At 44.5% G+C, this 27,212-nt stretch overlaps 1 protein-coding gene across 6 annotated transcripts in view; it reads right to left on the minus strand.

Moving 5' to 3' along the window:
* The window catches only part of LOC142589085 (uncharacterized), a 111,263-nt gene that overhangs the window by 59,096 nt on the left and 24,955 nt on the right, over positions 1-27,212 (minus strand). For 4 of the 6 annotated variants that reach the window (XM_075700868.1, XM_075700870.1, XM_075700867.1 and 1 more), the window contains 4 exons: positions 25,867-25,932; positions 11,047-11,192; positions 10,929-10,966; positions 875-980 (listed from right to left, as the gene is read on the minus strand). In XM_075700868.1, coding sequence (XP_075556983.1) covers positions 875-980; positions 10,929-10,966; positions 11,047-11,192; positions 25,867-25,932 — 356 coding nt within the window. The remainder of the gene's footprint in view (positions 1-874; positions 981-10,928; positions 10,967-11,046; positions 11,193-25,866; positions 25,933-27,212) is intronic. The other 2 variants (XM_075700869.1, XM_075700872.1) reach the window with 1 other exon arrangement.

Below are 27,212 nucleotides of genomic sequence, written 5' to 3' on the forward strand. Positions count from 1 at the left end.
TTACACATAGCGCTGCTAAAAGCTGCTGTCGCCGTTATTAAAATGCAAGACGTGTCTAGTGAGTTTAAGAAAGTTATGCGCAATTTTTCGCAGAAGATGCACAAAAAAAAAACAGTTTCATTGCGAACACTAAAAGAAAGATGATTTCAATTTATCTACTACCACCTACACCACAAATGAAATATACAGAAACACACGATGTGGAGGAAGCTTTATCAATTGGAAAAAGAAATTCCATCCACTCGAGTGTCACAAAGATACAATGAAAAACTATACCGCCTTCACGGAAAGAACGCTTCGCAGTTGAGGAAGAATTTTCCCGTGAACAAGGTATTGATCCCAGGACCAACGGATTTCCAGTGCTGTTCATTGCGTATGTACCACATCAGGTAAAGAGAAAGCAAATAGATTACATGGCTAGGGCAACTATAGGTTGCCACCTACATCGGGGTCCGTTAAGATCATTTGTCAAATGATGAAGCAAGTTTACGACGCAGTGCTGTCTTGTAAGCCATGTATGCATGTTTTATAGTAGTGCTAGATCACTCCAATACATAACTTCGGTTCACGGTTAGATCCTAACGTCATTTTTTGAATTTTTGTTCTGAGACGTTAGAGGAGAACGTCGTTGCAATAGCCTGATTCCTAGGAAATAGTAAGCAGTAATATATGTACCTCTCTACGTCGGAGTACGCTCCTCCACTTACCGCCTCTGAAGTGAACTGCGAGGTATTCATGTTACTTACATCCCCTAAAGATTGGCATAGCTTAAGGCTCGCCTAGTTGCCTATTAGTACTGTCAATGGCCTGTGCGCTTGCAAATTCAAATGACACCACATAGGTAACATATGGAATGCATAGCAGTACCACTTACGCATGCAGGAACACCTTAACGATACTGTTCACAGCTGAAAAGCTTCCGTCATCCTTCACCATTGCAACATTGCTGCCAGTACAGATACCACCTTTGACAGCAAATCCTGTAACAAAGAAGAGTTTTCTTTTGTCGCAAACTGTAGATGAAGTGTGAATACTCTCCCGTTGTAACAGATCTAGAATGCGATCAAACAAGACGTCACGACATAATAGGTCTACTGCGCCCTCCAGATGCAATGCACATTCAAAAGCAAGAAATAAATTGCCGCTAAAAGATACATTAACTGCCACAAATTATACATGTAGTAACGATTAAATTGCTTACTAATCGAAAAAAATAACTACAGAATGTGCGACCTTGCAAAATCACAGCCCATTTTTTACCAAAGTCACATTTCAGTCGTTTGCAGTAACTATTTGAGTTGCGTTTAAATAAATCACACACTTTCAAACGTTGCTGGCATCACACTCAGGCTTGAAAGACCGCAGCATTTTGCGCTTGTTGAAGAATTTTTTCCAATGGCTGCAATATATCCATGCAAATATATATTTCGCGGCTGTATGGACCATAGCGTTCCCACCTTTCCCACTAAATTTGTTTTCATTGACCTTTTTATATTCCTCCCAGAGCAGTTCACTAAATTCTGCGCCTTTATAAGTACAGCGATACGTTCCGGAGGGCTTGAATATGTAATTTTGTGGAAATTATTCAAATAACGCACATACTTTGAACTTCGCCTAGGCATGACCGATAAAGCGCCCATTATTTTTGCTAAACGTAAACGCCTTGCCTCCTGTTATTCACAAAGGGCGGGGTAACCTATCACAAACCTTGCATATCGCATGAAGAAAGAGGATAATGGCAATTATCTGCAACGCTGCTAATTAATAAAGATATGTTAAAGTTGCGCGACACATTGCACACGTGAGGCCCCATTTTTCAGAGAAAGTACAAGTGATCTAAACTAGGAACATAAGGTAACTAGCAAACATAGCACATAGCGGCCCCATAAATATTTCGAACACTTGCTGAATAATTTTTCGCAATGAATGTATAAGGTAAAAACTCCGGTAAATTCTGATGCAGATTTGTCATATCTTTGCCCAATTTGTACTGAATTGGCTGTCGGCATCGAATACAGTTTGCCCGACGGAGTGCGTGATTTATGTACGCTTCTTAAACACACTTATAATGCTCAGTAGCACTTGAACTAGTTTTCTACTACAAATGACGTAATTAACCAACACGCTTGAACTTCGTTTACACATTATGCATGGCATACCCCTTATTTTCACCAATCATAATTGAAGCGCCTTGTTTATTTTATTGTGGACAGCGCAGAAACATATTAGGAACATCGTGCACTGAATGAAAATTGAAAGAGAACACCAATTAAGTAAATATTTGGAAACGTTTAGATAACGCAATAACAGGCAATATTTCGCAGACGTTTAGATGTGACATGCGCCAAATATGCTTGTGAAGCCATGTAACACGCGAATAACTGATTGTCAGCGAAAGCTGTAATAAAGCTACAGAATTTCTACTTTTATCGAACATCACCTATAGCATGCTCATTAGTTTCACAAAATATGAACAACGTACCTAGCTTTGTTCGCCACCAAGACAGGGCAAACCAATTACAGGGATTGTATAACGTTGAAAGGTAGCGGGGAAGAAAGAGTATTCAGTAAATATTTTCAAATCACGTATTTACTCTCAACGTTAAAACCAATAAAACATTTGACGCACGTCACTGCTCACACCTCGCCCACTAAACGCGAGTATGAAGTTGCTGCCACCACGGGTTTCATCCGGAAGATGTGTAAGCGTTACATATAGCGCTTAGAAAAATGCCGAAAATGGTGGTATATCACGTAATTGACCCATTTGATTAAATGCATAATTAGCTCATAGACGTTAAATATTTCCCTAGATGAATAATTCAGCGATTCGAGGCTACACATGTCCCAATGTCCGCACGTGCAGAACTCGCGTCTCTCCATTGTGTACTAGGGAATACAGTCTAAAGAAAGAGGTTTTCTGCGACTGAAAGCCGTCACTAAAGTGTATACGTTAGTCATCGCTATGAAATGATATTCGTGACCAAATGCCGTGAAATAGCTTTGATTTTAGCCATTACTTGAAAAAAAAAGTGACCAGATTTATTGTGAAGGTTACCGAGGCATGGAGGAATCGATCCTCCTCGAACGTCACTTTAAGACCACTGGACCCCGATTCTTCCCTCCAGGACGGTCGCTGCAAAGCAGATTCGCTGTGTGGCACAAAGTTTCTCGTTAACCGAGTGGTATATTGCTTATATGAAGTCCACGACACTGGATAAACTAAGCCCTTCGCAGCAACGCGGACATCCATCTGTGTTGTAACAACGCTTGTGGCCTCTTTTGTGTCGGTCGTCATTGGGTCTTGCTTAACGATAGCTTAATCAGCCTAAATTCAAAAGGCTCACATTTCTGCTTGTGATATCTGTGGCTGCTAAAAGTGAACAGACAACGTATTGTGCCATTGCCATCGATGAGACATACAAAAACAGTTAGAGTCGAATGCGTTGCTTCAACTGTAGATAGCACCACCTAGCTGTGCAAGTTTTCTTTCGTTATTAAAAAATCGTAGACGTCTTCAGCGATGCCTTTTAACAGATGTCCCTCTTTGTCTTCATCCGACATATTCGCGTTGACAATTACACATAGCTTGTATATTTCTTCAATATACGTCGTACACGTTTCACCAGGCGATTGGGCTCTGCGCGAAAGCGTGTGTTCCGCTTTCTTCTTTTTGGAATTCAAGTCGCCAAAGAAGGCTTTCAGCTCCTTAAAAGTTTACCAATTGGCGAGCACGCGTTCATGATTGTGAAACAAAAGTAGAACGGTAAGGGCGAGAAAAAATGCAAAGTTTACAAACTGCGCCGACGTACTTAACCCGTTATGCCGGCTTTTTCTTTCATAGCGTCTCAGCCAGTCATCCACGCCTTCACCTCTTCTACCTGAGAATATACGTGATTCCGGCGTCCAGTAGCTAGGACGCCTTGGTGTCTGGTTGGCTTGAACGATGCGTTCTTTGATGGTGTTCTTCGACCAGCCTGCTTGGGCGTCCGCCATGCCAGTTGGCTCTGGTGGTAGTCCAGCCAGGCGTCTGCTTCTTCGAAAATTTTATAGGACTGGGTTGTCTAGGGTGTCCAGTATCCAGCACGTCAACCACTTGTTACTAATGTAGTCAGGGCCGTAGCCAGGGGGGGAAGGGCTTATGGGGCTTTAGTTCCCCCGAAATTTTTGTGTGCTGCCCATGCACCGCCGACCAAAGCAACCCCCGGCGCAGGAAATCATTCTCGATTTTGTCTAGAACGTCTTTTTCATGCTCGAAAAGCCATTTCACCGAGAAAATTGCGAACTCGGGCTGGATTTCGCGGCAACGCCCATGCACCGGGAGTGACATAACGCGAGCAGCCCCATCCGAGCACAAAGTTTCAAGGACGTTTTGATGGCGAACGGACTCGCCGCGGCATCTCGCAGAGGCCGCGAAATCTACGCTCTATCATGGAATCTACGGAGCGCGTGGATGTCGATTCCGAAACTTTATGGGTATAATGTTTTCAAAAACTTTTGACGCGAAAACTGCATTGCCATTTCCAAACGTGTGCCTTAGATTTTTAATTGCGGAACTTTGTAAGTTTAATGTTGCCATTAATATTGACGCCAAAGGCTCATTAGCTTTTCCAAAGTCGTACATCGGGCCATACAACGAGACAAGCCAAATCAACACACCATAAGACAAGTTGACAAAGCCCGCAGCCAGGCCTGATGAGACGGAGCGTTGTGGTGGTTCATTCGTGCCGTCATGACACAGAAAAATATCAACAATCTTTTTCACCTGCGCCAAGGCATCCAGTGAAGACACTAAAGCCAGCCAAGGTAACTACGCTCTTATTTATTTTTTCTTCTTTGACTTTTAAACGCGAGGACAGATTGAGCCTCTTCAATATTTTTCTTCTCGCTCCCCTACCCGCGGGCTGCCAGAGCCAGCGGGTAGGGGATGCGCATGCGTTTTTCTCGTGTTGCCCCGACCAAAGCGCGGCGCACTTTGGTGCGCGTTCGGTTTTCTCTGGCCGAGTGCATTTTTGCCTGGCAGATTTTTGCACGCTTTCTAGCTAGCAGACGAGAAAAAGAAACAACGGTCGCTCGCCGCCATCACTGTGGGGTTTCGACGGATTGCACGGCGTTCGCTTGAGCGCAACCTCTCCTGAAAATCTTGTCTCGCCGGCGTAGGATACCGAGCAGTATGCGCATGCTTCTTGGTGGACCAAACGTCTCGTGTTTTCTTCGATATTCCTTTAATAGCCACATTAGTTGCCCAAAGTAGGCATTCGATTGTGACCAACATACTTTCCTTCGCGTTTTTTTTTCATGGCGGTTCCCCCGCCCCCCCAAAGGAAAATAAATGTTGTGGCGCAGCAAATTGTCTCATGGTGAAATTTCTATTTTGTTACTTCTTTTGCGCAAAGTAATGGGCCATGGGACGCTTCAGCTGCCGGATACACTTATTATTCTATGGAGACTGTAGGCTCATTGCTGCCGTCGCCCTCATGTTCCGCATAAAGTCCAAGGGCGATAACATCGGGACCGCGTGCCGCATGCTGTATGTGCGAGTGAAAGCACGTGGGGGGTGGGGGGAAATGAGTGGGCCAACGATGGTGGCTCAGTCTTGTGTGCACAAACAAGAAAAGCGGGGAGCAAGCGCGCCGCCTTCCGTCGCGCACGATACATCGGGGGGAGTGGTTGGAATTGGCGCGGGAACTAGGATTCTATGAATCTGTGATTGCGCAACATGTTTATTTGCCTTGTTTGACCCATTATATACCGTGACTTTTTCTTAGATACGTAGATTTATTGGAGACTATTGGAGATTATTGGAGTGCAGCGAACTTTGTTTCCAGTGGCATTCTTGCCCTTTATCAAGCTGTATCTTCGCATTTGTATATTCCATTGTACTTTCGCATTTCTAATGTACGAGGGGGAGTCGAATGAAAGTGAGCCTACCCACCCCGCGCAATTATGGTTCTGTTCGCTATCTGCAAGGCCTGAGCGTAGCACGCAGGCATCTCTCATTTACAAAAGTGGCACGCAGCTGTGAGGATAAATGTTGTTTAATGCGCTCATAAAATGGGTTTAACATGGTTGCGTGACGTAATGGACGCTCCAGATGTTGAGCAGCGTGGTGCCATGAGGTTTTTGACAGCTGAAGGTGTTTCCCAAAACGAAATTAGTCACCGGATGGCTGCCGTGTACATTGAATATTGCATTCCATCGACCACTGTGAAGCGTTAGAACAAACGGTTCAAGAAGGATGTGAAAGTTGCAAAGACGATCCCAGACCAGGCCAAAGCACCCCCCCCCCCCCCATCGTGCAATGAACCCTAAATAAACTGCAAAGGTTGATGAGCTGACGACACAAGAACGATGTGAACATCAGTCACGGTTCGCTTCACCGTCACCCTTCACGCCATAATTCATGAACATCTTGGTTATCGGCTTTTGTGTGCGCAGTGGATGCTCAAGATTTTGAACCACCGCCAGAATACGGAGAAGTTCGGCGCTGCGTTTACTCATTTGATCCGGTATCACAATAAGGGTGACGATTTCTTGTCTGCAATTGTAATCGGTAACCAACCATGGTGCCACTACTACGAGCTTGAAACACGACTGCAAAACTTACAATGGAAACTTTCGAATTCACCACCCCCAAAGAAAGCAAAGGCCATCATCTCCGGCGGAAAGGTGTTGTTGACTTTTACTTGTCGATCGTCAGGGGCCATTACTGATAGAATTGGCTAAATCTTGAGAGGCTATCAATTGTTTCCGATATTGTGAAACGCCGGATCAGCTGCGTGTCGCAATAAAGAACAAACTACGTGAAAAATTGACCAATGGGGTCATCTTGTTCCACGACAGTGCCCGTCCCCACGTCGCTGATGTGGATAATATAAAGCTGGCTAAGTTCAAGCGGGAAATGCTGCAATATCCGCCATACAGCTCAAATCTGTCGCCTTGCAACTTCCACTTTTTGGAGCAACCGAATAAAGAGCTCAAGGTAACCAGATTCGTCACGGACGATGACGTGAAAGTCAGTTGCAGACGTTTTGAAGCGGCAACCCAAGGAGCATTATGAGACGGGAATTACGCGAGTCGATAGTCAATGGGACAAATGTCTAAATGCTCATGAAGGCTACTTTTAAATAAAGTGCCCCATTTGTCGTATATTAGCATTGGCTCATTTTCATTTGACTAGCTCTCGTATATTCTGCAGAAATCCTGCTTTTTGTACGTGCTCTCTGCTGCGACTATAATTTCGGTGCAATTACTCACGATACAAGACCATTGACAGCTGCTCCTGCGTAATACATTGGAACAAGTGACAGCGTCATTGAGATTTTTCACTGGCCGTCGCATATGTACAAGAATGTAAACAAGGATCTTGAATGACGCAGTTTCATTAACATACTTGTCCTCAACTTGTTCCTTTCATGGCCTTTACATTTTTAATATCAGCGGCATGCACTGCTTTGCTGCTTTCGAACTGATGTAGTTCTAAAGCTCGTGTGATATTTTCTTTGCTTAATAAATAGACCGAAAACATGGAAACATCGATATCAGTTATGTTGGGCACAATTTTTGGCACCTACGAGTGTAATATTTTATGAAAAAATACGTATTTTACTTGTATTGACAGTGCGTAGCTTTCAAGAATCCGTTTGCAGTATCTTTGGCAATGGAAATGCAGTTATTATTCATGTATTTGATCCTTAGGCAAATTGTTTAAGAGGAAGCTTTAGCTTGGGCCCAACTCCGTCGCGGCCTATTCAGATACATGTAAAACACAAAAACACTTTTCTGAGATTACTCCAAAATCGCTTTTAATGAAATTTGTTGCGTTTGAGAGAGAAAGTTAAATTCTAGTGTATGTTGGAAGCGGAATTTCGATTTAGGGCCGGAACTTTGTTTAAAATATTTTGAAAAATTCGAAACTTCGAAAAAATAGAAGGACGAACTTTACAACTTAATAGCTCTGCATCAAGAACAGATATCGGGGTTCTGTAAACGGCATCCATTACCCCATTCAAAGCAGGCAAATTCGAAATGTGTATTTGTATCTTACATGGATTGGTTATTTTATATACAAGGGTTCTGCAAGAGCCAAATTTCATAATACTTCTGAAACTCGTGTAACATATCAATTTTGTCCGCTGTAGATATACTATCATGTGCAAATCACAGAATTGTGATATCAATTTTCATTGCTGATTTACAGAGTTGTAAACTTTATTGTATCGTTTTCTGGAAATTTTCAACTTTTGCCACTTTTGAATAAAATATTGCCGACCCAAATAAAAAATTCAGAACAAACAGCCACTAGAATTTTAGTTATTCTTTTAAATGCAACAAACCTCACCAAATTTGGTTCTGTGGGTACCGAGAAGAATGATTTCTCCTTCTACATCAATTTAGATAGGAGTATCCGACCTCATGTTTCCTCTTAGGAGGAGGCCAAGCTGCAATGTGAGCCCCCCCCCCCTTCCCTGAACGAAATTTCTGGCGACGCCACTGAATGTAGTATATATTTATTTACAGTGAAAAGGAGATGGAAAATATGGGCGGTTCGAAACAGGCTATCACTGCAAAATCCTTGCGCCGCTTCTTCCTTCTATTCCACGCTTCTCGGATGCTGTGTTACAGTATACACACTGGCAACGAAATATGAAGATTGGAAGGGTTCTGGGATATGCTGTATCAAACTTTCTGCACAAATTCAATGTTTACCCTCTATCTTTTTATCCAAAACGCCTTTTTCTGCATGAAGCGCAGAAGTAAGTGTAACGCAAATGCATTTTTTCTAAGCTTTTAAAATGAATATCTAGAAAATTTTGTCACACACCGAATTTGACCTGCCACGATGGCACAGCTGATATGGTGCTGGGCTCATAAACACGAGTTCGCGGGATCAAATCCCGGCCGAAGCCACCGTATTTCGATGGGAGCACAATGCAAAGCTAGCCGTGTCCCGTTGAATGGTTCAGGATCCTCTGGTGGTCAAAAACCATCCGGAGTCCCCCGCTACAGCGTTCCTCGTAATCAAATTGTGGTTTTACGCGTAAAACTTTTGAATTCATTCATTGAACCTATGAGTCTGTTCTATGCCTTGCGAACTCATCTACTACAATTCGCTAATTCCAATATGTGCGGTGAAGTGATTTGTTTTAAGGTTTATTAGTGCAAATTTTCTAATCAGTCAACTAAGAATTTAGGCTTCTGGTACAAGTATTATCCACTCGTATGGCTAAATATTTCAGGAATTATGATTTTGCTACTGGGAAATAGAGTTTAAATCAGTAAATTAAAAAACACCACGTACACGGATTTCTGCCTACGCTCTCGTAACATGGCGGAAAAAGCTTTCATAAATAGATCACCTTTACTTGTGATAGTTAATTAACAGTTGCTACGTTGTATATTTAGCTTCATATTTCAGCAGCAGAGCAACAGTATTCTGTGGATACTAGGCCTGCAGACGCAGAGTAAAGTTCCAAAGTACTGCAAATATATGGAGCATACACTAACAGGTCCCCGATTACAGTGGCTTTATCATATTTTTCGACATATCGCGAACTTTCTTAAAACGAATCAAGCTATTTTTTAGGCATGTGAGAATCCTAATTATAGTAGTATGTGAAATACGGTGACTGTCAAAAAGGTTCATGAAATGCGTCTGCTGATAGATAAATATAAATCTGAAGGTGGAAATGATGCTCGTCACACGTCTACAGAAAAGATACATTTTTTTTCTGGTTGTGACAATGGTTATACTTCAAATATCTAAGATGAACCAATTAGTGTGCAGTGGCTACCACGTAATTTTGAGGCAATATTCTACACAAATTTATTAGAAATATCATTTTTTAGTCTTCCTATTTATCACCGTGCTACAGAACCACCTAAACTAATATGCTATTGAGCACAAATTATAAGTGTCAATACTAGGCGTGGCGAGTGCTTTCTGTGTGGCGGGATTCAAAAATCTTCGTGCAGATTATTGGTACCAAAGCGACAAATGGGGGCCCGTTGGGCGAGAACGCCAGCGTATCTCATCCGGACAAGCGAGAAACGGCACCTAAATTCCCACAGGATGTGACGTCCCGTCACGAGCGCGGCTTGACGGAGGAGAGCGGGAGTGTTGCGTGCGGAAAGAGGTCGCCACGCGGCACCACCTCACCTTCGCTCTCCGAAACCTGCGTTATTGGCACTCGTCCGCGCAAGCTCGCACCTGCGTTCTACCTGCGCCTCGGTAAGGCCAAATCAATACGCGCCAATCCAACAGTCGGACGACTCAGCATGCTCCGCTTGCCGCGGGGAGTTCCTCTCTCGAAGGACCCCTCAGCGGCGTTCAACTGGACAGACGTTGTTTAGCGTTCCAACGGATCAGAAGCGCTTAGGCGTCCTCAGATCTTTACGTGTGAGTTATAAATGCGATTGGTCGAAATAATAGGCCTTCGACTCTCGCATCCATGATGGTTAGGCCATTGCACTGCTTTGTAAAACTCGCACTATTAGTGAACCCATTTCTACGCTAAGAGGTTCAAAACGTGAAAATGAAAGGCCGTGACTACTTTTCTAGCATTACACATTATTCATTCCCTATGGACACCTATATTTCGTTTTAATATATTGGGAATACCATATTTTCGAATGCATAAAATGCCCTCGCCCTGAATAAAGATTGACAATATTTGTCTCTTTCCTTACTACATGTTTTTAGACAAATCATGCTGATTGTTATGAAAACATGGGTTCCAAAAATTTTGTATACACATCTAGCCAACTTCTACCAACTTTATGGTGCATGATACATATGTAGGACTGCCAGCAGAAAATCGGAACATTTAGGAAGAGCAACATATTTTAGTTGTGTGCAATACAGGTGTGCAATACTCATGTGCAGTACAGATGTATGTCCGGGTTCATAATAATGCCTCTTTACTCGCCAGAAACGTCATCCCCGCTGGCTCCTTTCAGAGTTCGTCTGCAAAAAAATATGCATTATTGATGACGAATATCATCACGAGTGTCAGTAAAAAAGGACTTCAGGCGCTATTTACTTACCCAGTCACCAGAACGACAAGCTGTTTTCCACTGGTACTTGTCGAGTATATGGGGGCCAGAAAAGATTTCCATCTCTGAAAAACTTCATTTACAGTCGATTGTCTCCGAGAATTAGAAAATATGGCATTACTCTCCGTGTTCTTCAGCTTCGAAAAGAAAAGAGAAAATACATTAGAATTCTACTTCATGCAATGGTCATGGGTGCGCTTCGTCCTAGTGGCAGCTGCGCTGACTCTTGGAACTATTGTCAGCATGTTTCATCGGTGCCTTGCATATCATACAAAGGTGTACTCGACCTCTATGTCTGACGCGTGGAAACATTCCAAAGTCATCTTGCGGACTAGGGGCATTTCACGTCCAATGTCGGGGAAACAACATACATATTTCTGCACTACTGATGCTATGTTGCGCACAATTGGCAATAAAGTGTAAATGACGTATAAAGTGCAGTCGTTAAAGGTCGCCACTCTATATTAATTTACAGAGGACGATAGGGGTTATGCAAATGACGCAGGTTTTGCTTAATGTATCAGCATTTTCTTATCGTCATTACGTTTAATAGCAATGTGACAATAACTACAACCTTCCTCAATATAATGACACGCATATCTTACATTACGGATTATTCCTCGTTGTCTTACGTGGATTCGGGGTGCGCTCTCTATTTATGACACAGAAGTAACTCAGGTCAACTAGCCTTTCGACTACGGCTGTCCTAGCTTGTGCTAATACTGAAGCTCATTAGAAAATATTTTCAAAACGAATGCTCATCAATACACAAAAAATCTAGCATTTTCTTCTGTTTATCTTCCTGCAAATGTAGCCGCTGATAGCATTGCCAGAAAAAGGAAACTTAGTGTAGTTTCTCCCAAATTCCACTTTAATGCTTAAAATGCGACTTAAAATTCACCACTTTAGAGCCAGTAATGTGCTCAGCACATATAACAGGCAAACTAAATAATTGACTTGTGACTTATATAGCGTGTCTGAGCTATCATGCGCCACGACTTAAAAATACGAAAATGCAGACGTAGGTGGACAGAACGAAGGAAAAGTTTGCCGTAGTTTGGAGATGCTGAGATTATTTTTTGCATGATGGCTAACTTATTATTTAGTTTTGATTAATTATTGAAACAACTTCTCAATTATTATAATTAGATGAAAAGCGTCAGTGATAAAATTGTAGACCAGCAATAAAACTCCCGATACACCTTTCTGTTGCTCAAGTCGTGGTACTTAAAAGTGTTTTTCCGATCGTGAAAGAAAGTGCCTAACACACGCAAAATTGCCGCGTGACTGGGCACTCATGGGTTCCGTTGCTTTCCACGGCAGCCGGAAAAGGTTCATTCTCTTAGAGGGAGAGTGCATCTATACTCCATGTTGCAACCTGCTGACGGCACTGCCAAAGGTCGAGCAATGTCGTCCAATGACGGCTGTAGCAGCACAGCAAATACTGCCTCAAATATTTTAGCAATCCAGGACTATTTTGAAAATATAAATACGGAAATTTAAAGCGTAGTTAGGACTGATATTATTTAAAGTGTAGAGGACGCTTCAATCAGTTTTGGAATTATGAAACGAAGCCAGTGTTGATGTAGCTCAGCGGAGACCTGTTGCAATGTGGTATTCAGTGTTGCCAAATTAGCGGCTTTTCCGCTAAGTGTAGCGAGTTTTTACAGTCTTTAGGTAGTGAAGTTGTATTGCGGAAGGCGTGATTTTTGTCGTTTTTTAGGTCCTGTTAGCTTCTTGAAGTCGTTTTCGTCATTCTACATTTTCATTTCTGAAGAGTCGACGCTTTTATAATTGTACTCTTTTCTACCAGAAAACGTCGCTGTGCGCGTGTGACATTACTGAGGTGTCACGATGCTAAACATCGGAACACGCTGAACGCTTCGAATAGTGCGCCCCTCTTGGGGCAGCCAGTCGCAACTACATCCGTCCATCCTCAGGCCATTCCAGAGAGTCTGCCCGCCATTTCGTGTAGTTAGAAACTCGTTGATGCTACCAATGAAATTGCTGAATCTGCAATCGGAAAAAATCGCGGCCTATATGCAATGGCAAAAGCTCTCTCTCGTCACCTTGAACAATCGTACGAGCACAGCTGCATTCTGGGATGAATTGAAAAAGTACAGGGACGCGTCAACAAAAATAATTCTTTGAGCTAGCCGAGTTTGTTATGTCCATGCTGGTGCGGCCCTTGTCAAACGCAGAGGTCCAACACGTGTTCAGTCAACTGAACATTATCAAATATAAGCAGATGAACAGAATGTGAACAGTTGACAAATGTCATCTTAGCTGTTTGAGCTGGACTCCAAAAGTCGAGTAAATGCTGCTCATGCTACGAACGACCAGCAAAGGTAGCGCAAGATGCCCGCATGGATGTGTGCTTCGTGAGTAGCGCTGGAAGCCCGCCTGGAACCAGCGGAACGAGTGGACAACCACCTGCTCAGTGCTCGGCAAACAAAAACAAAGCAGGCGATATCTTTCTGTGAATGAAAGTGCTTGCACTCAGTCAACAGTTTCTAGTAAGGAAAGAAAGAAGTGCATGGTTAAAGTTGAGTCCATGGTTTATAGTTATTAAATAATTTATTCTTGGGTTGATTGATTGAAAGCTATTGAAAGCATGGAAATTATGGGCACCTTTGGTGCAAATATTGAACTTAGTGGATTTTAGCGGGGTTTGGGGTTCCCGTTGCAGGCTTTTCTTCCTCAGTTTGCAAAATTGGCGCTAATGCAGCACCTTTCAGCAACATCATGGTGTCGCCCGAGTCGGTTGTGTTGCCAAAAGCTGTGTCGCCTCTTTGCCGCCAATCAAATGTACGCTGTTTACTCTAGCTGGTGAAGCAGATGGCTTTAAATGTTTTTCAAGCGCTTCGCCTGGAGAGCGGGGAAAATTCAAGTGTGTATTCGCTCATCACATTACGGCAAAAGTCACCCAGGTAAGAGTGCGAACGTTCTAGCGGTGGACCACACATGCGGAGAATGCGGGCAGTGCTGTCAACGAAGAAGCGTTCTTCTGGCAAAGGCCGTGAGCGGGCAAAGAGGCTGAACGATTTCTACCTGAGCGTGTTTCTAAGGGCAGTGCTCAATATTTTGGGCAGATTGGGTAAATTGCAGCTATTGTAAGGTGGTAAAGCGTTTCCAAGAGATGCTTCCGACCGTGTCCACAGCGATGATGCAGAGGGTGCTGAAGAAGCTTGGCTTCCAGTAGAAGAAACGAATTTCTTTTCATCTACCAAAAGTGCGTCAACAACGCGTAGTCGGAGGCGGATTGATGGCATCATCCAATCTGCAATACGCACGTCGATCTGTACTATCAACTGGTCTTAAAACCCCAGTGGTAGCAGGCTTCTTGAGACACGTTGGGGCAGTGAGTGCGGTTTCGTCGACGGCGCAGCGGAAGTCATACAGCTGAGGAAATATCAGGTGACTAGCACGAGGTAATGAAAGGAGACCACGACGAAAGTGGTTCTCTCAGAAGCTGCTCTCACATTTACGACCAGGTGGTGCTATAGTGATGGATAATAGGCCATATTCTTCTGTCAAGCAGGATAACGTGCGGCACATGAGTAGCCTCAAAAAGAACGTACAAGCTTGGCTGTCCGGAAGAGGTGTTGCGTGACGCAGCAATATGGTGAAGGCGGAGTTCTTGAAGCTTGTCGGCGCCGGAAACACGGACGGGGATCGCGACTGTGTGTACTGCATGGCTGAACTTCTGGTCACCTCATCGTGTGCCTACTATCCTACCATTGTCAGCTAAATGCTACAGAGCTGGTTTGCAGAAACATCAGTGGCTCCCTGGCGATCGCAAGCAACAAGTTTAAGATACAGGACGTGCAGCCTCTGGTTCGACATGGCATAATGAATGTGACTGCAGAGAAGTGGAAGAGCTATGAGAAGCATGTTGCCAATGAGGAAGATGTAATGAGAAAACTGGACCACATCATCGACGATATTGTTGGCCATGGACAAGGTGTTGTAAGCAACCTGGATCATCAAACAGTCAGCAGTGCTGCTTCAAGTTGTGATGAAGAGATCAGATGTGAACCTCTAACGGGCTAAAGGGATTCATTACATGTGTGCGTACAAGTCAGGATCATTCAGTACTGTCGCAATGAGCGCAACGAAAATTAGAACAAAAAATTCCCAACTACAATCTTTGAACATAAACTTTTTGATTGATGGATCAATTGATTTCGCATCCTGAGCCATACGTCTGTCCAGGCCTACATTAGACCCAGCTTCCTTGGGCAGTCACCACACTGAAGTCAATATACACGTGGAGAAACATTCAAAATAACTCTGACCTGACAAGAACTGTTGTGAACAGGTGGCTACAGAAAATAAAAGTAGGGCCAGCCCCTTTTAAACGCACATTGGGACATCCAAAAACAAGCAAAAAAGTGAAGGACTCTTAAGCTTCGCCTTTAGGAGCGGAAAGCGATAGCATTCAAACATCCCTGACTCCTTTTCACGCTTCCCGGCAACTACAGCTTATGTAACCATAAGGCTTAGCGGGAAACGCTTGCACCGAACACTATGCAAAAAACGACCTCTCTGGTAGAGACGCAGTCGCTTGAGCGGGCTTCGATGCGGTGGAGGCGAGCGCCATTGGAAGTGCTGCAAGGAACCTGGCGTGCCACCTCGGGGCCTCCAAGATTTCCTCGAGCCGGTGCACGCAAATCGTGGGTGGCGTAGCTGGTGTATGGATGGAAGAAACGCTGAAATTGGGGCTTGTTAGAGTTTTCGCGTAACAGAATTGTTTTCTCGTATATTCAAATTACGATCCGACGCTATCATGTCTGCAGGTTGTGTGTAAGTCACACTTAACAATTTTTATGGCGTATTTTACTTGCAATTAGTTTTACTTGAATTAGAGATGCAATTAGTTCAGTAACATCTTTGCACTAGGAAGAAGGTCTGCGTTGTTGGGTATACGTGGTTAGGTATGCACGGTTGGGTTTGCATGGCTCGGAATGATCTTTGTGGAAACGATGGTCCACGCGGAACACCGACGCCGGGTTTTGTGCCACACGGGGCCCTTAACGCTATCGCGTTATAATATGAAAAAGACACCAACTGCCGCTTACTACAAAAATAAAAATGTAAATATTCTAGATGACCTTCTTCAACACAAATGGAGTAACCTGCCAAATTGACGAGGTGCGGCAGTCGCGTAGTAAAACAATTATGCAGTGCGCTTTATCATTATTGGCTCGGGACGGCCCTACATCCCACATTACTGTCATCAGCTTGCGAGATGGACTAATGAATCCATCAAAAGCGTTGCCTTTTGATATCCTTTTGAAGTGACATTGGTCTCACAACGGTGTCGGTCCGAACTGAATAAAAGTCTCGGTAGACCCCTAAAACAGGCGTAGAAAGAAAGGTTTATAACTTTCCTGAACCACATTTGACGAACCAAGCAAAATTCCTTTACGAACGGCAATTAGCACTGCATACTTTGTCATTTCACGCTTTGCATCTGCAGTAGTTAGGGGCAGTTGTCATCACTTGTGATAACTAGAAGTTTTCATCACTTTCCATTGTCCTGTCGGATAGCGGAATGTATGGCAGGTCACCTGGATTGATCATATTCGTTCGTGCTTCATGCTCAATACGAAAACGGTACTCGTAACGAAAAATTACCTAGCGATGGATCTTGGTGCTATCTACAGCACTGGAATGCTTTTTTGGTTCAAAAAATCCCTGCGAGTGCCTCCTGATCTGTACTAAAATCAAAACTGTGAGCATAATGAAACATGTGCTATTTCTTAATGCCTAACCGATGACTAGCGCTTCATTTTGATGCGCGCGTTATTTCCACATTTCCGGAGTCATCGATATTCAATTAAACACTATCTGCAATAGATAACGATTGAAGACTGGCGATAAAACCATGCCAAAACTATATTTGCCCAGCATCGCATGTAAGCAAAATGCGTCTTTTTTTAACTTTATACAGCTACTAAACGATACTATCACTTCGAAACTTTTTGCATTTTAAAAATTATTTTTCAGGCAGACGTTAGTATTTCCGTACAGTATCCTTGGAGAAAAACTAGTGGAAGGAGTGTAGCTCGTTTGTTAGATTGGGTGAAAATTTGGTATAAAAATTGATTAGGACCAATAATTCTTTGTACTGTGTCACGTTACTAAGATTCGGCGCTGCTTGAATTGCTCTGCACTTTATCGACAGTAGGGTGCAGGCCATGCGTCTCTAGTTCATGTCAGTGCTGCTGGACTCTCTCAGAAAAATTTGCAGTTTGCCGCGCTAACGCGGATACACCGCCCGCTCTGTGCACGCAGCCCTTTCTCCAAACGACTACGCCGCTGTGCGGTGTTGCGTACTCTAGGGTAACGTATCGTACTGCTGCCGAGAAGTAGCGACGCCTGCCTATCGAAGCTCGACCGACGTTACTTATCGGGTAGCGTGGTGTTGTCGGCGGGCTGCAGACATCCGGTAGACCATGGCGACCAAGCAAGGGGGAGATGATTTCTAGTGCAAAACTTGCGCGATTTATTCAAAGGTAGATGAAAGAAAATGAGAAGAGCATGAAGTGTATAAAAGTACATTTCCGAGCCCCTTAAGTAGGCTCTCTATAATCGTGGGCGGGATCTTGCTTTCGTCGATGTTACGTGACCGGCACTGAAAGAGGGGACCTCCTCCTTTGGTTATACCGAGCCTGCTGACAGGAAGAAGGCGTCCCGCCTCCTGGAATTGTAGGCGCATGCCCGCCTTTTCTGCGTATTGCGGGTTCGTAGAAGCTCTCTACTACTTCCAATTGAAGGAAAGGGCCTCTCGAAGCTCACACACACACACTCACACACAAAAAGGAGGCCTGTACACTGCGGGGCTTCCGGCAGGCAGGCAGACACTGGAAATGGTCACGGCGAATTAGGAAGTCACGCTTCATTTCGACGAGGCAAGGTGAGATGGTCGGTTGAAATTCCTGTCAACATGTGGTTCCAGACGCCAATCTTAAGAGCGGGTTCTTTACCAGCGAGCACGTCGTCTAAATAGCAGGCACTACCATGAATGTCCCGAAAAACATAGTCTATGAGTGACTGGAACATGGCTGGCGCACTAGCTACACTGCACGGTAGCCGCCGAAACGTAAGATGACTAATATATGACCAAATGACCAAATTACCCAAAAAGTAGAAGAAGCCACCTTTTTGCACCACCAGAACATTGCAACGCGCTCGCATCCGCGTTGCTGTGAGCTTATCAGTCTGACGTGAAAAATTATCACAGGCTGGAATGACATCACAGGGAACAGACGTGCCGAGTAGAAGAGCCTTCTCAGCGCAACGGCAGTAGCGTGCCAAAGAGTTATTTCTTTAGTTCTCGCTCATTTTTAGGAGCGTTAGGTTAGCCGAGCATTCTTTATCAATTATTATTTATGCCTTTCATTTTCTAAGGCATTTTGCTTACATTTTCGCTTAGGTTTTTGCACAAGTAGGGTTACTTTGTACTGCGCCTTGTTAGTACAATATGATGGTAATAGGAATTCGAAATGCTAGGTACTCGCAGTCAGAGCCACGCGTGCGTGTCTTTGACAGCGAGTACTGCGAGAGATATTTCCGATCAGGGAATATGTATATTGCAATGTATTGAGTTCTTGTGATGATTTTTGCTGTACATTTTTTTTCATATGTATATCGCACTATCGACTCCTGCCCAAGGCCTAAGACTAAGGCCGGCAGTATCCTGTATATAAAAGAAAAAACACCGTGAGCATATTTCTTATGACCTATTCAAAGCATTGTTTAATAATTCATTGCTTTGGGTCTAACTTGGAAAAAGACTATTCTTGTTGTTTTTTTGCTTTTACGCGCACTCTGTTTTCAGCCCTGCGGCGTCCCAATCGCTCAACAAAAGGCTCCTCTTGTAACAATACAAATTTGTATTGCTCCTCCAAACCAAAGAGCAACGAAAGCTACGCAGCTTGGTTCCCCATAATGTTGTTGCCCAATTTCAAGAACTCTCTAATAACTAACGGGATACAATTGTTTTGATTCCGGTAGCTCACATTTACCCGCGGAACGCCTCTTACGCTAATGGCCGCGCCATTATCTGCACCAATCTTCACTTGCTTCTGGCTGTTCATCAGGGTCCCTATAACGTAAAACTGTTCCAATCTGTTTTTATTCCGCTCTCCTGACGTCAAATTTGCGTAAATGCCACCGCAAGCATCGGGTGGCGACCGACAGGGCTCTCTGAACAGACCAATCGAACGCTCTCCTCGTTTATAGAAAGTGACCTTGTTACCTTCAAAAACAAATAACATTGCCTACAATGAGCGGCTTGTCTTTTCTAATTGGCTGACAAGAAGCGAGGTGCAGGCTCAAGTGGAGAGGGATTCGATTGGCGCCCGGCCAGTGCGTTGAAAATCGATAACTGCATGAAGAGGGTGATGCCGGCGTCTGCGATTGGTCCGCTTTCCCTTACTTAGCTTGACGTGGCTGGTCAAAAATCGCGGCGGCATGCAACGAAATTTTAAGAATACCACCAAAAGGGATCCTCAGCAAACAAGAGTTGGCTGAGCGAGATCGTACACGTGCCGAAAGCGCTCGAAAACTTTCCACGGCCACAGGAAGTTTTATTTTACGCAAAAAAAAAACATGCCTTCCGGCAGATGCGAGTAGACACTGCCTGAGCGATCAGCGGTAGCCATCTTTTTCCCCTTACGGAACGGGGCAGCGTGCGCCTATTCAGGAAAAAATTCAGTTTTGTTCGGCATACTAATACATCATTAACGCGTACACGTCACTTTGACGCGGAGAGTTTTCGCGGTTTTGTGACGTTGCGTGACAGGCAGGTGAAGTGGGTACAGCCTCAAAGCTTTTGACCATTTGTAGAGGACTAGTGGCGAATAGGCGTCGAAGCAAAATAAAAAAAATTGGGTTTTGTTCGGTCAAATCACGCATAATCAGTTCATATGCGGGATTCACGTCACATCACGTCACACGTCTTATCAGATGCGGAGCTATCGAGTTTTCGTGACTTTTCATGACAGGCAGGTGAAGTGGGCGTGCTCGAAAAATTTCTTGACCAATCGCGGAGGGGCAGTTTTGCAGAAATAGAATAGAAACGCTTGAAATAGTTTCACGTTATAGCGCCCCTGGTTTGGTAAGGTTCAGTGAACTATTTTTTTTCAGACATGGCAGTAACCACGGCTGCTGTGACTAATTCCGTTAGTATTTGGTGTGATTCCTGCTTTCCCTTTCCTTGTCTGAGAAATAGCAAGTCCTTTTCGTTCGCATGCTCCTCGAGCCCGTGTACGGTTTTTGTCCTACACATTTTTGCTACAAGTTCTGACATAAAACACTTCCAACAAATGCTCTTCGATAATAAACACCTCGCGGTGACGTGCATTCCAACACATCCGCAATAAGCGCGATAAGTCTTTTCTTTGTAGATTTCGGAAAAAGAAAGTGCCTAATCTGAAATTGTGTGCTTGTTACTAGGTTCATTAGTATTGGCCCTCTACTGCTTGGTTGACTTGCCGGGCCCGCGTTGACAGTGCACGTTCGCTGAGCTGCTGGTGGTGCCCTTGTTCAACATGCCCGGGTTTTCTTTTTTGATAATTCAGGGGCAGCGGCAACCTTGACTCACTCTCAGCTGACTTCGTTGTTTTGCGGTGCAAGAAGATGGCGGAGAATCGCATCCGTCCGTAAGCCAGTAATCAGGCTAGATCTGAGCATTTTGACGCCACTCTCTTTACCGCAGCAACGATCTTTGCGATGCTTTTCCTTGGATTCTGTTTTCAACGACAGGGATGGTATACCCCGTTAAGTACTGAACATCTCAGAGCGTAATAATGCTCGGTCACCTTCGCAGCATGTTTGTATCTTACGTCGGTGCACTTCGGCGACAAGAAGCTACGTAGCATCACGTAAGCCCTTCCCTCTAGGGCGGTCAAGAAGACTTGGAGCGTCTTACTTGCGTTTACTCCATTGTCGGTTGTGAGCAGCTTGAACCATAGGCTGAAGTAACACAGCAAGCTGAGTGAATTGGTAACTGAACATGTTTCTAAGGGTGGACAGCGCAACCCGGACGAATGACAAAGGAAGTAGACGATACGAGCGCCGGCTGACAACAGTTTTTTTTTCAAAGCAGTGATTACATACACATACAATGAGATCATGTGATGGCTACAAGTGGAGAAAGCATGTCACCCTATCCTTCCATCCAAAAATTGGCTTCTTTCTTATTTAGAGAGAAAGAAGCTTACTTTGGGGTGCATTTCAACTCATGCGCATGGGTCAGCCTGTCATGCATCTCTTTTTTGTACTAGAGCGAATTTTGGCGCTGCAATCGTTCAGGCAGCATGGGAATGATGTGTAGTACATGGATTTGTCTGATGTTCGTGCTTTGGGCTTCAGATGTTCTCGTGGCTATGTTTATTATGCCTTATATCGTCTTAAACTGGCCTACATTTCAAGGCAATTTATACTTTTTAATGTAGATGGTAATAAGGTTCTGCACGCAGGCATAATCGCTGCGAATTGCCGTGGCTCTGCTTGTCCATGCGTCTATGGCGTAATGATATCAATATCGCGCTTATGTGCCAGAGGCCTGGTGTTCAAATACTGCCGTATGACTGTTTAATAATTGTTTATTGTAATATTTTCCGCCCAGAACATTCTTAAAAATGATTACTTTGCAATGTCACGAATGCTTTTGAAGCCAAAACGACGAAGTTTAGGCAAATCCATGTACTTCCCGTTATTCCCATGCTGGCTCAATCGCTCCAATTGCAGCTGCCATAAAGATTAGCACCAGAGCTTCTTCTAGTAATTATTGTATGAAACTATATTCCAGATATAGCCTCGGTTATGTTGATCTCCTCCTCCTCACAAGTTGACAAGAACGTAGATACTGACGTCAATTCAGCCGTCTATCCGAACTTAGCACCAAACCGACCTAGGTCAAACGGTGCTCAAGCGCACTGGCAGTGATTGGCGCGTTCTGGCAGATTCGCCAATATTTTTTTAATGGCCATCACCGGGAACCCATATACCAAGCTGCGTCTACATAAATGTGAGAAAATGTGATACCAGGGCATCACATTTCCCAGCGCATGACGAGTAATGTGATGCGCCAGCGCTAACATGCAGCGCATTACCCATGCTTCAATGTTGGCTGCACACATTGAAGGAAAAGCAGCGTTTACGGCGCCTCCGGCGCAGCTGCTTGTCGGTTGTTAACTGCATTACGTTAAGCGCCTCGTGTTCTAAACAATCCCGTGTGGGCGTGTGGCGCCGGGCGTCTCATGAGCGAAAATCATTGCAAACTACGGATACCAAACCACGCAGGCCCTCCGCATGGTGCAGAGGCTCTAATGAACTAATTAAATCTATCAAAGCGAAATGCGTTTGAAAAATCGTTAATTACTACATACACATAACCTATAGAGATGACAACGTCCGATTGTTTTGTTGCAAAAGCAATTATGTACGGACTCTTCACGCGCAATTCTGCCGTTGGCGTCGCCGTCACCGTGAGGTTTCGGATAAAGTGTGAGGGCGATAAAATTGTCGTCGCGCGCCGTATGCTGCATGTGCAAGTGAAAGCTTCTGGGCGGCCTGCATGCCCGTGAGCTCCCACCCGGGCCGCTGTATATTGATAGCCATCTCTGACGGTGACATGGTCCACCGTGGGTAAGGAGGGGGGAGGGTGCTCTAATCGGGTCGTCGCGGTACGCCGCATGCATGCGCCTGTGTCTGTGTCTTGAAAACCGCCTGCGACGTGTAGCGTCAGCTGCGCACTACGTTTTCGTTTAGTTGGCGTTCATGCGAGCGCCAGCGAGAAGTTGGCTCGATGCTGCTGCCGCGCCTACTGATTCCAGCGTTTTGAAGTGAGTTTCTGCGATCATTGAGTGAAATGAGTTTATACTTGTTTGTGCGTGCGTGACACCATGCTTGCTAATTTATTTAATATGTTAATTTATTTAATAATTCTATACGGCCGCTAAAACTAATAGCGTTACTTACTATAGCTGTCCACTAATTTGATATTGCAATTGATCCTTGGCCTTTCGGGTGAAACTGCGACTTTCTCAAAAGGCAATGTCGCGTTTGCATGCTGCACTGACGCCGAGAGTCCACCAGCTCTCCTATGCTAATTTCGTTAATGATTCTAAGGAACGCTATTGTTAAAAAAAGAGATTTGCAGCGCGCACATTGTAAACGCGGCTACAGTCGCCGTAGACATCCACACGTGAGGACCCTGCTTTCCTTGCTCTTCCAAGCCGATCATGACTAAGCATTTGATACGCGAATTTGTATTCTCTAATAACCAGCTAATAATGAAGTTTGTCGGGTAGGGCTTATGTCAAGAGCAGCACTTCTTATAATGAATCTTTAGCAGTTACGTATACACGAAATACTTTTGCCGCACGAAGCTGGCCAAGATACGGTTTTTGATTAATCACATCTGTGAAAGCTTTTAAGCCAAAAAGTATTTCTCGACATTTGAAGAGGAAGTTGTGAAGGCTGGGACACTCTAATTTATAGCTATTCTAATCGGTTTATATTAAATTTTCGTCACTAACCATCATAGATCGGTCAAACGCTTTTTTTTTTCGGGCTACTCGTACTTCAGCTCTGTGTTACGCGATGTTACAGAAACCACGAAATCTCCCCAGCTGATATGACGGATATACATTGAATACGCATGTCTAGATTGAACAAAAGTAAAAATACTATTTAACATTTTACGTCTTTCTACGAATGACCCCTGCGCTGCTGGTCGAAATTTTTGGCTGCGCCTTCTTCGCCTGTCTATCATGCGACTTAAGGTAACAGCGACAATGTTGTGCACATCAAAGCTGCGTGACGCATAAAAGGTGTAATATATCGAACAACGCTAAATAGCTTTAGAGTAAGCGGATGCTGGTAGACGGGGAGGGGGGCGTATCCGAAGAAATAATAGTGGCAGAGTAAATCACTCTGGGAGTGGCCACTCGGAGCTGTGGGAGAATGATTTAGATGCAAGCAGACATTTTTGGGTGGTAGCACAAGGTTGCTGAGCATTTTCAGCAAGGATGGGTGGTTGAGAATGACGAGAGAAAGAGACCGATACTTCTGCAGCCCACACGGAGCACGGCTCAGTGTCTTTGTGTTGAGCGCAGTGGGAAGACTGAGATTAGAAATAGGAAAATACTAGAGGAGGAAGGTTACTTATCGGTGCAGGGACGCTACAACGTAAAACTATTTCAAACTTTTCTACTCCAATTCTGCAATAAGATTCTAGGTCAAAAAGTTTTTTGACCACCCCCACTTCATCTGTCTGTCTCGCGACGTCACAAAAATCGCGATAGTTCCCCATCTGATATGACGTGTACACACTGATTGTGCATAACCTGTCGGAACAAAACAAACATAGTTATTTCTGATTCGACGCCTCTTCGCCATTAGCCCTCGGCTATTGGTCAAAAGTTTTACGGCTGGACGCACTTCACGCGACGTCACAAAACCGCAAAAACTTACCGCGTCAAAGTGACGCGTACGCGTTAAAGATGCATTATTATGCCGAAAAAAACTGAATTTTCTTCTGAATAGCCGCAGGCTGGCCCGTTCCGAAAGGAATAAAAGATGGCTGCCGCCGATCGCTCCGACGCTGGCTACCCGTCCCTGCCGGAGAGCATGGGTTTGTTCGCGTGTAATAAAGCTTTTTGTGTGGCCCTGTAACGTTTTAGAGAACTTTGGGCACGCTTAGGGCCTCGTTCTGCCAACTCTTCTTGGTTGAGGATCCGTTTTAGAGTCATTCTTAAGCTTCCGTTGCATGCCGTCGCGATTGTCGACGAGCCACCGCAAGCGAAGTAAGAAAAAGCGGACCAATCCCAGACCCTGGCACCACCCTCTTCATCCGGTTATTCATATTCAGTGCAGTGGCTCGGCCCTATCGAATGGCTCTCCACTTGAGTATGCTGCTCGCCTCTTGTGAGCCAATTAGATAAGACAAGCCGCACAGTGCCGGCAATGCTGTTCGTTTTTCAAGCAAACAAAAGTCACCTGCTATGAAAGGGGGGAGCATTTGATTGGTTTGTTCAGACAACCCTGCGGGTGACCGCCCGCTGCTTGCGTCGACGGTTACGCAAATTTTGCGTCAGAAGATTGGAATAAAAACATATTGGAATAGTTTTACGTCATACAGCCCCAGGACTGGAAGTAGCAAGCAGCATAACTCAAGAGACCGCGGTACAGCGAGGTGTTCCGGCAACTACGCAACATCGTTCTGTCTGCTGTTCTCTGCTGATGATCCATTAAAGCGGCATTTGGGAAGTTTCATTACACGCAATTTTGCGATTTTCGAACATGGACAGCAAGCTGAGAAAAGGAAGCGGACCAATTGCTGACGCTGGCACCACCATTTTATCCTGTTATCGACAATTACAGCACTAGCTCGGACCCACCAAAGCCCTCTCCCCTTGCGCGTACTCCCCAGAGTTTGTCGACGAACAGTATCAGAAAAACATGTCAAGTTAGGCAGTGTTATCTGCTTTCGAAGCAAAAAAAAAAAAAATAACGCGTACTTCTCTAAACTAGGAGAGACTTTGGTTGTGCTGTTCGAACATGGCTGCGCATCGTCGCCCGACGCCTTCCTTGGCCGGTATCTAAGTTTCACAGCTTGGCATTGAAATTAATCAACATAGAATTGTTTTGCGATATACTGCGCCTGGGCATGTAGGCATGGTAGCAACAAGATTAGAATTTCACAAATACAGGCCGTCCGTTCAAGCATAGCGAGCCCTTCTTTCAAATGTAGGCTGCTATAGGCGTGCGTAGCTTTTTAACATGCAGACTTACCATATGGACACCCTTCCAGATTATATTAAAATGGCCGAATCGCAGGAGGCTCAAACGTCTTGATACCTAGTGTAAAAAATTTCACTTTTGTTAAAGAATCCAGAAAACCGCATTTCTAAATGTCTCGTGTTACGCATTCTTTCAAGGAAAAATTTACTAAGTGAGGAGTGTTTATGAGCTGTTCTGTAGCACAGGATTCAAAACGTTGGCGACCATTACATAAGTCTAAAACAGGATACCTGAAAAATGCCTACTATATTTCTAAGATATTAGCTGAACGACAGAAACAACGTCCCAAAATACGACACGCTAAAATTTCTTGTTCTGTTTTTCAAGTGGGGTGCCGTTAAACTTTTATTCATTGTGAATGAAAAAAGCATCATACGGTGATTAAGGCAGCTGGATTGTCTTTCTCGTATTTACAATTTGGGAGTAAGAAAAGCTGTTGTGGGGTGAACAAGCAAGGTTTGTCGCTATTTCGCAAGGAGATCAGCATAAAGGCTGACAATGTAAGTACTTTTAAATTGCGCTTGTGCTTTGCGCTTTCAGCTCATTTTGAAGGCCTAATCGGCTTTTTTATGCGTTTCCATTTGTAAGGTATTCGAGACACTTTTCCGTGGTTATCTCTCTGTCTATATTTTCATCTAGCCATCTTCCCGCCTACCTGGGTCAATGGGTAGTCCGTGGTCGAATGAATAGCGCATCGGGAGTAGTGGTCAAGGAACAAGGTTGGAAATGAACCAACAGACCAACGGGGCATGTGGCCGTGCGCACATAGGTGCAGCTCTTCAAAGAACCTATTTCATGCCGGCATGCGTCCCTGTATGTACACTATTTAGCGGGTTCCGCACTTCCATGAACGTACTTGAAGGAAACTTGGGTAACTAGGTTATTTTCCAGAGAGAATGTACCGATGCTCGGCGCAATCGAACCCACTTCATACAAATGGACTGGGTGTGTGCCACTTTTCGGTGAACTCCTTTTATGTCAACGCTTTAGTGAGCAGCGCCATGAATGCACTTGGCATGTACCGCTCTTCGATGAACGTCTCCCTAACTTCTGCACTTAGTATGTACGCCCAGGTGTGCCACAGTCGGGGGAATTGTCAGCCTTCGCAGGAACTGGCGCGCCACGCTTCTCGTCTCGAAGGCCTCGTGCGCACTTAACGGCAGCACAACTAGATGGTGCAGCGTGTCCAGAGAGAATGCGATGGAGGAGCTTTCGCATGCAGCGGCGCGCCATGCATTTTGGTTGCCTCACGCAGGCTTCCCGGCGGCTTCTCTACATGCCGCCTATTATTCTTAGGAAAGCGCGGATAAGCTGCCCCGCTGCAGTACACGCCCCAT

Source organism: Dermacentor variabilis, chromosome 7 (assembly GCF_050947875.1).
Source record: "Dermacentor variabilis isolate Ectoservices chromosome 7, ASM5094787v1, whole genome shotgun sequence".
Lineage (NCBI taxonomy): Eukaryota > Metazoa > Arthropoda > Arachnida > Ixodida > Ixodidae > Dermacentor > Dermacentor variabilis.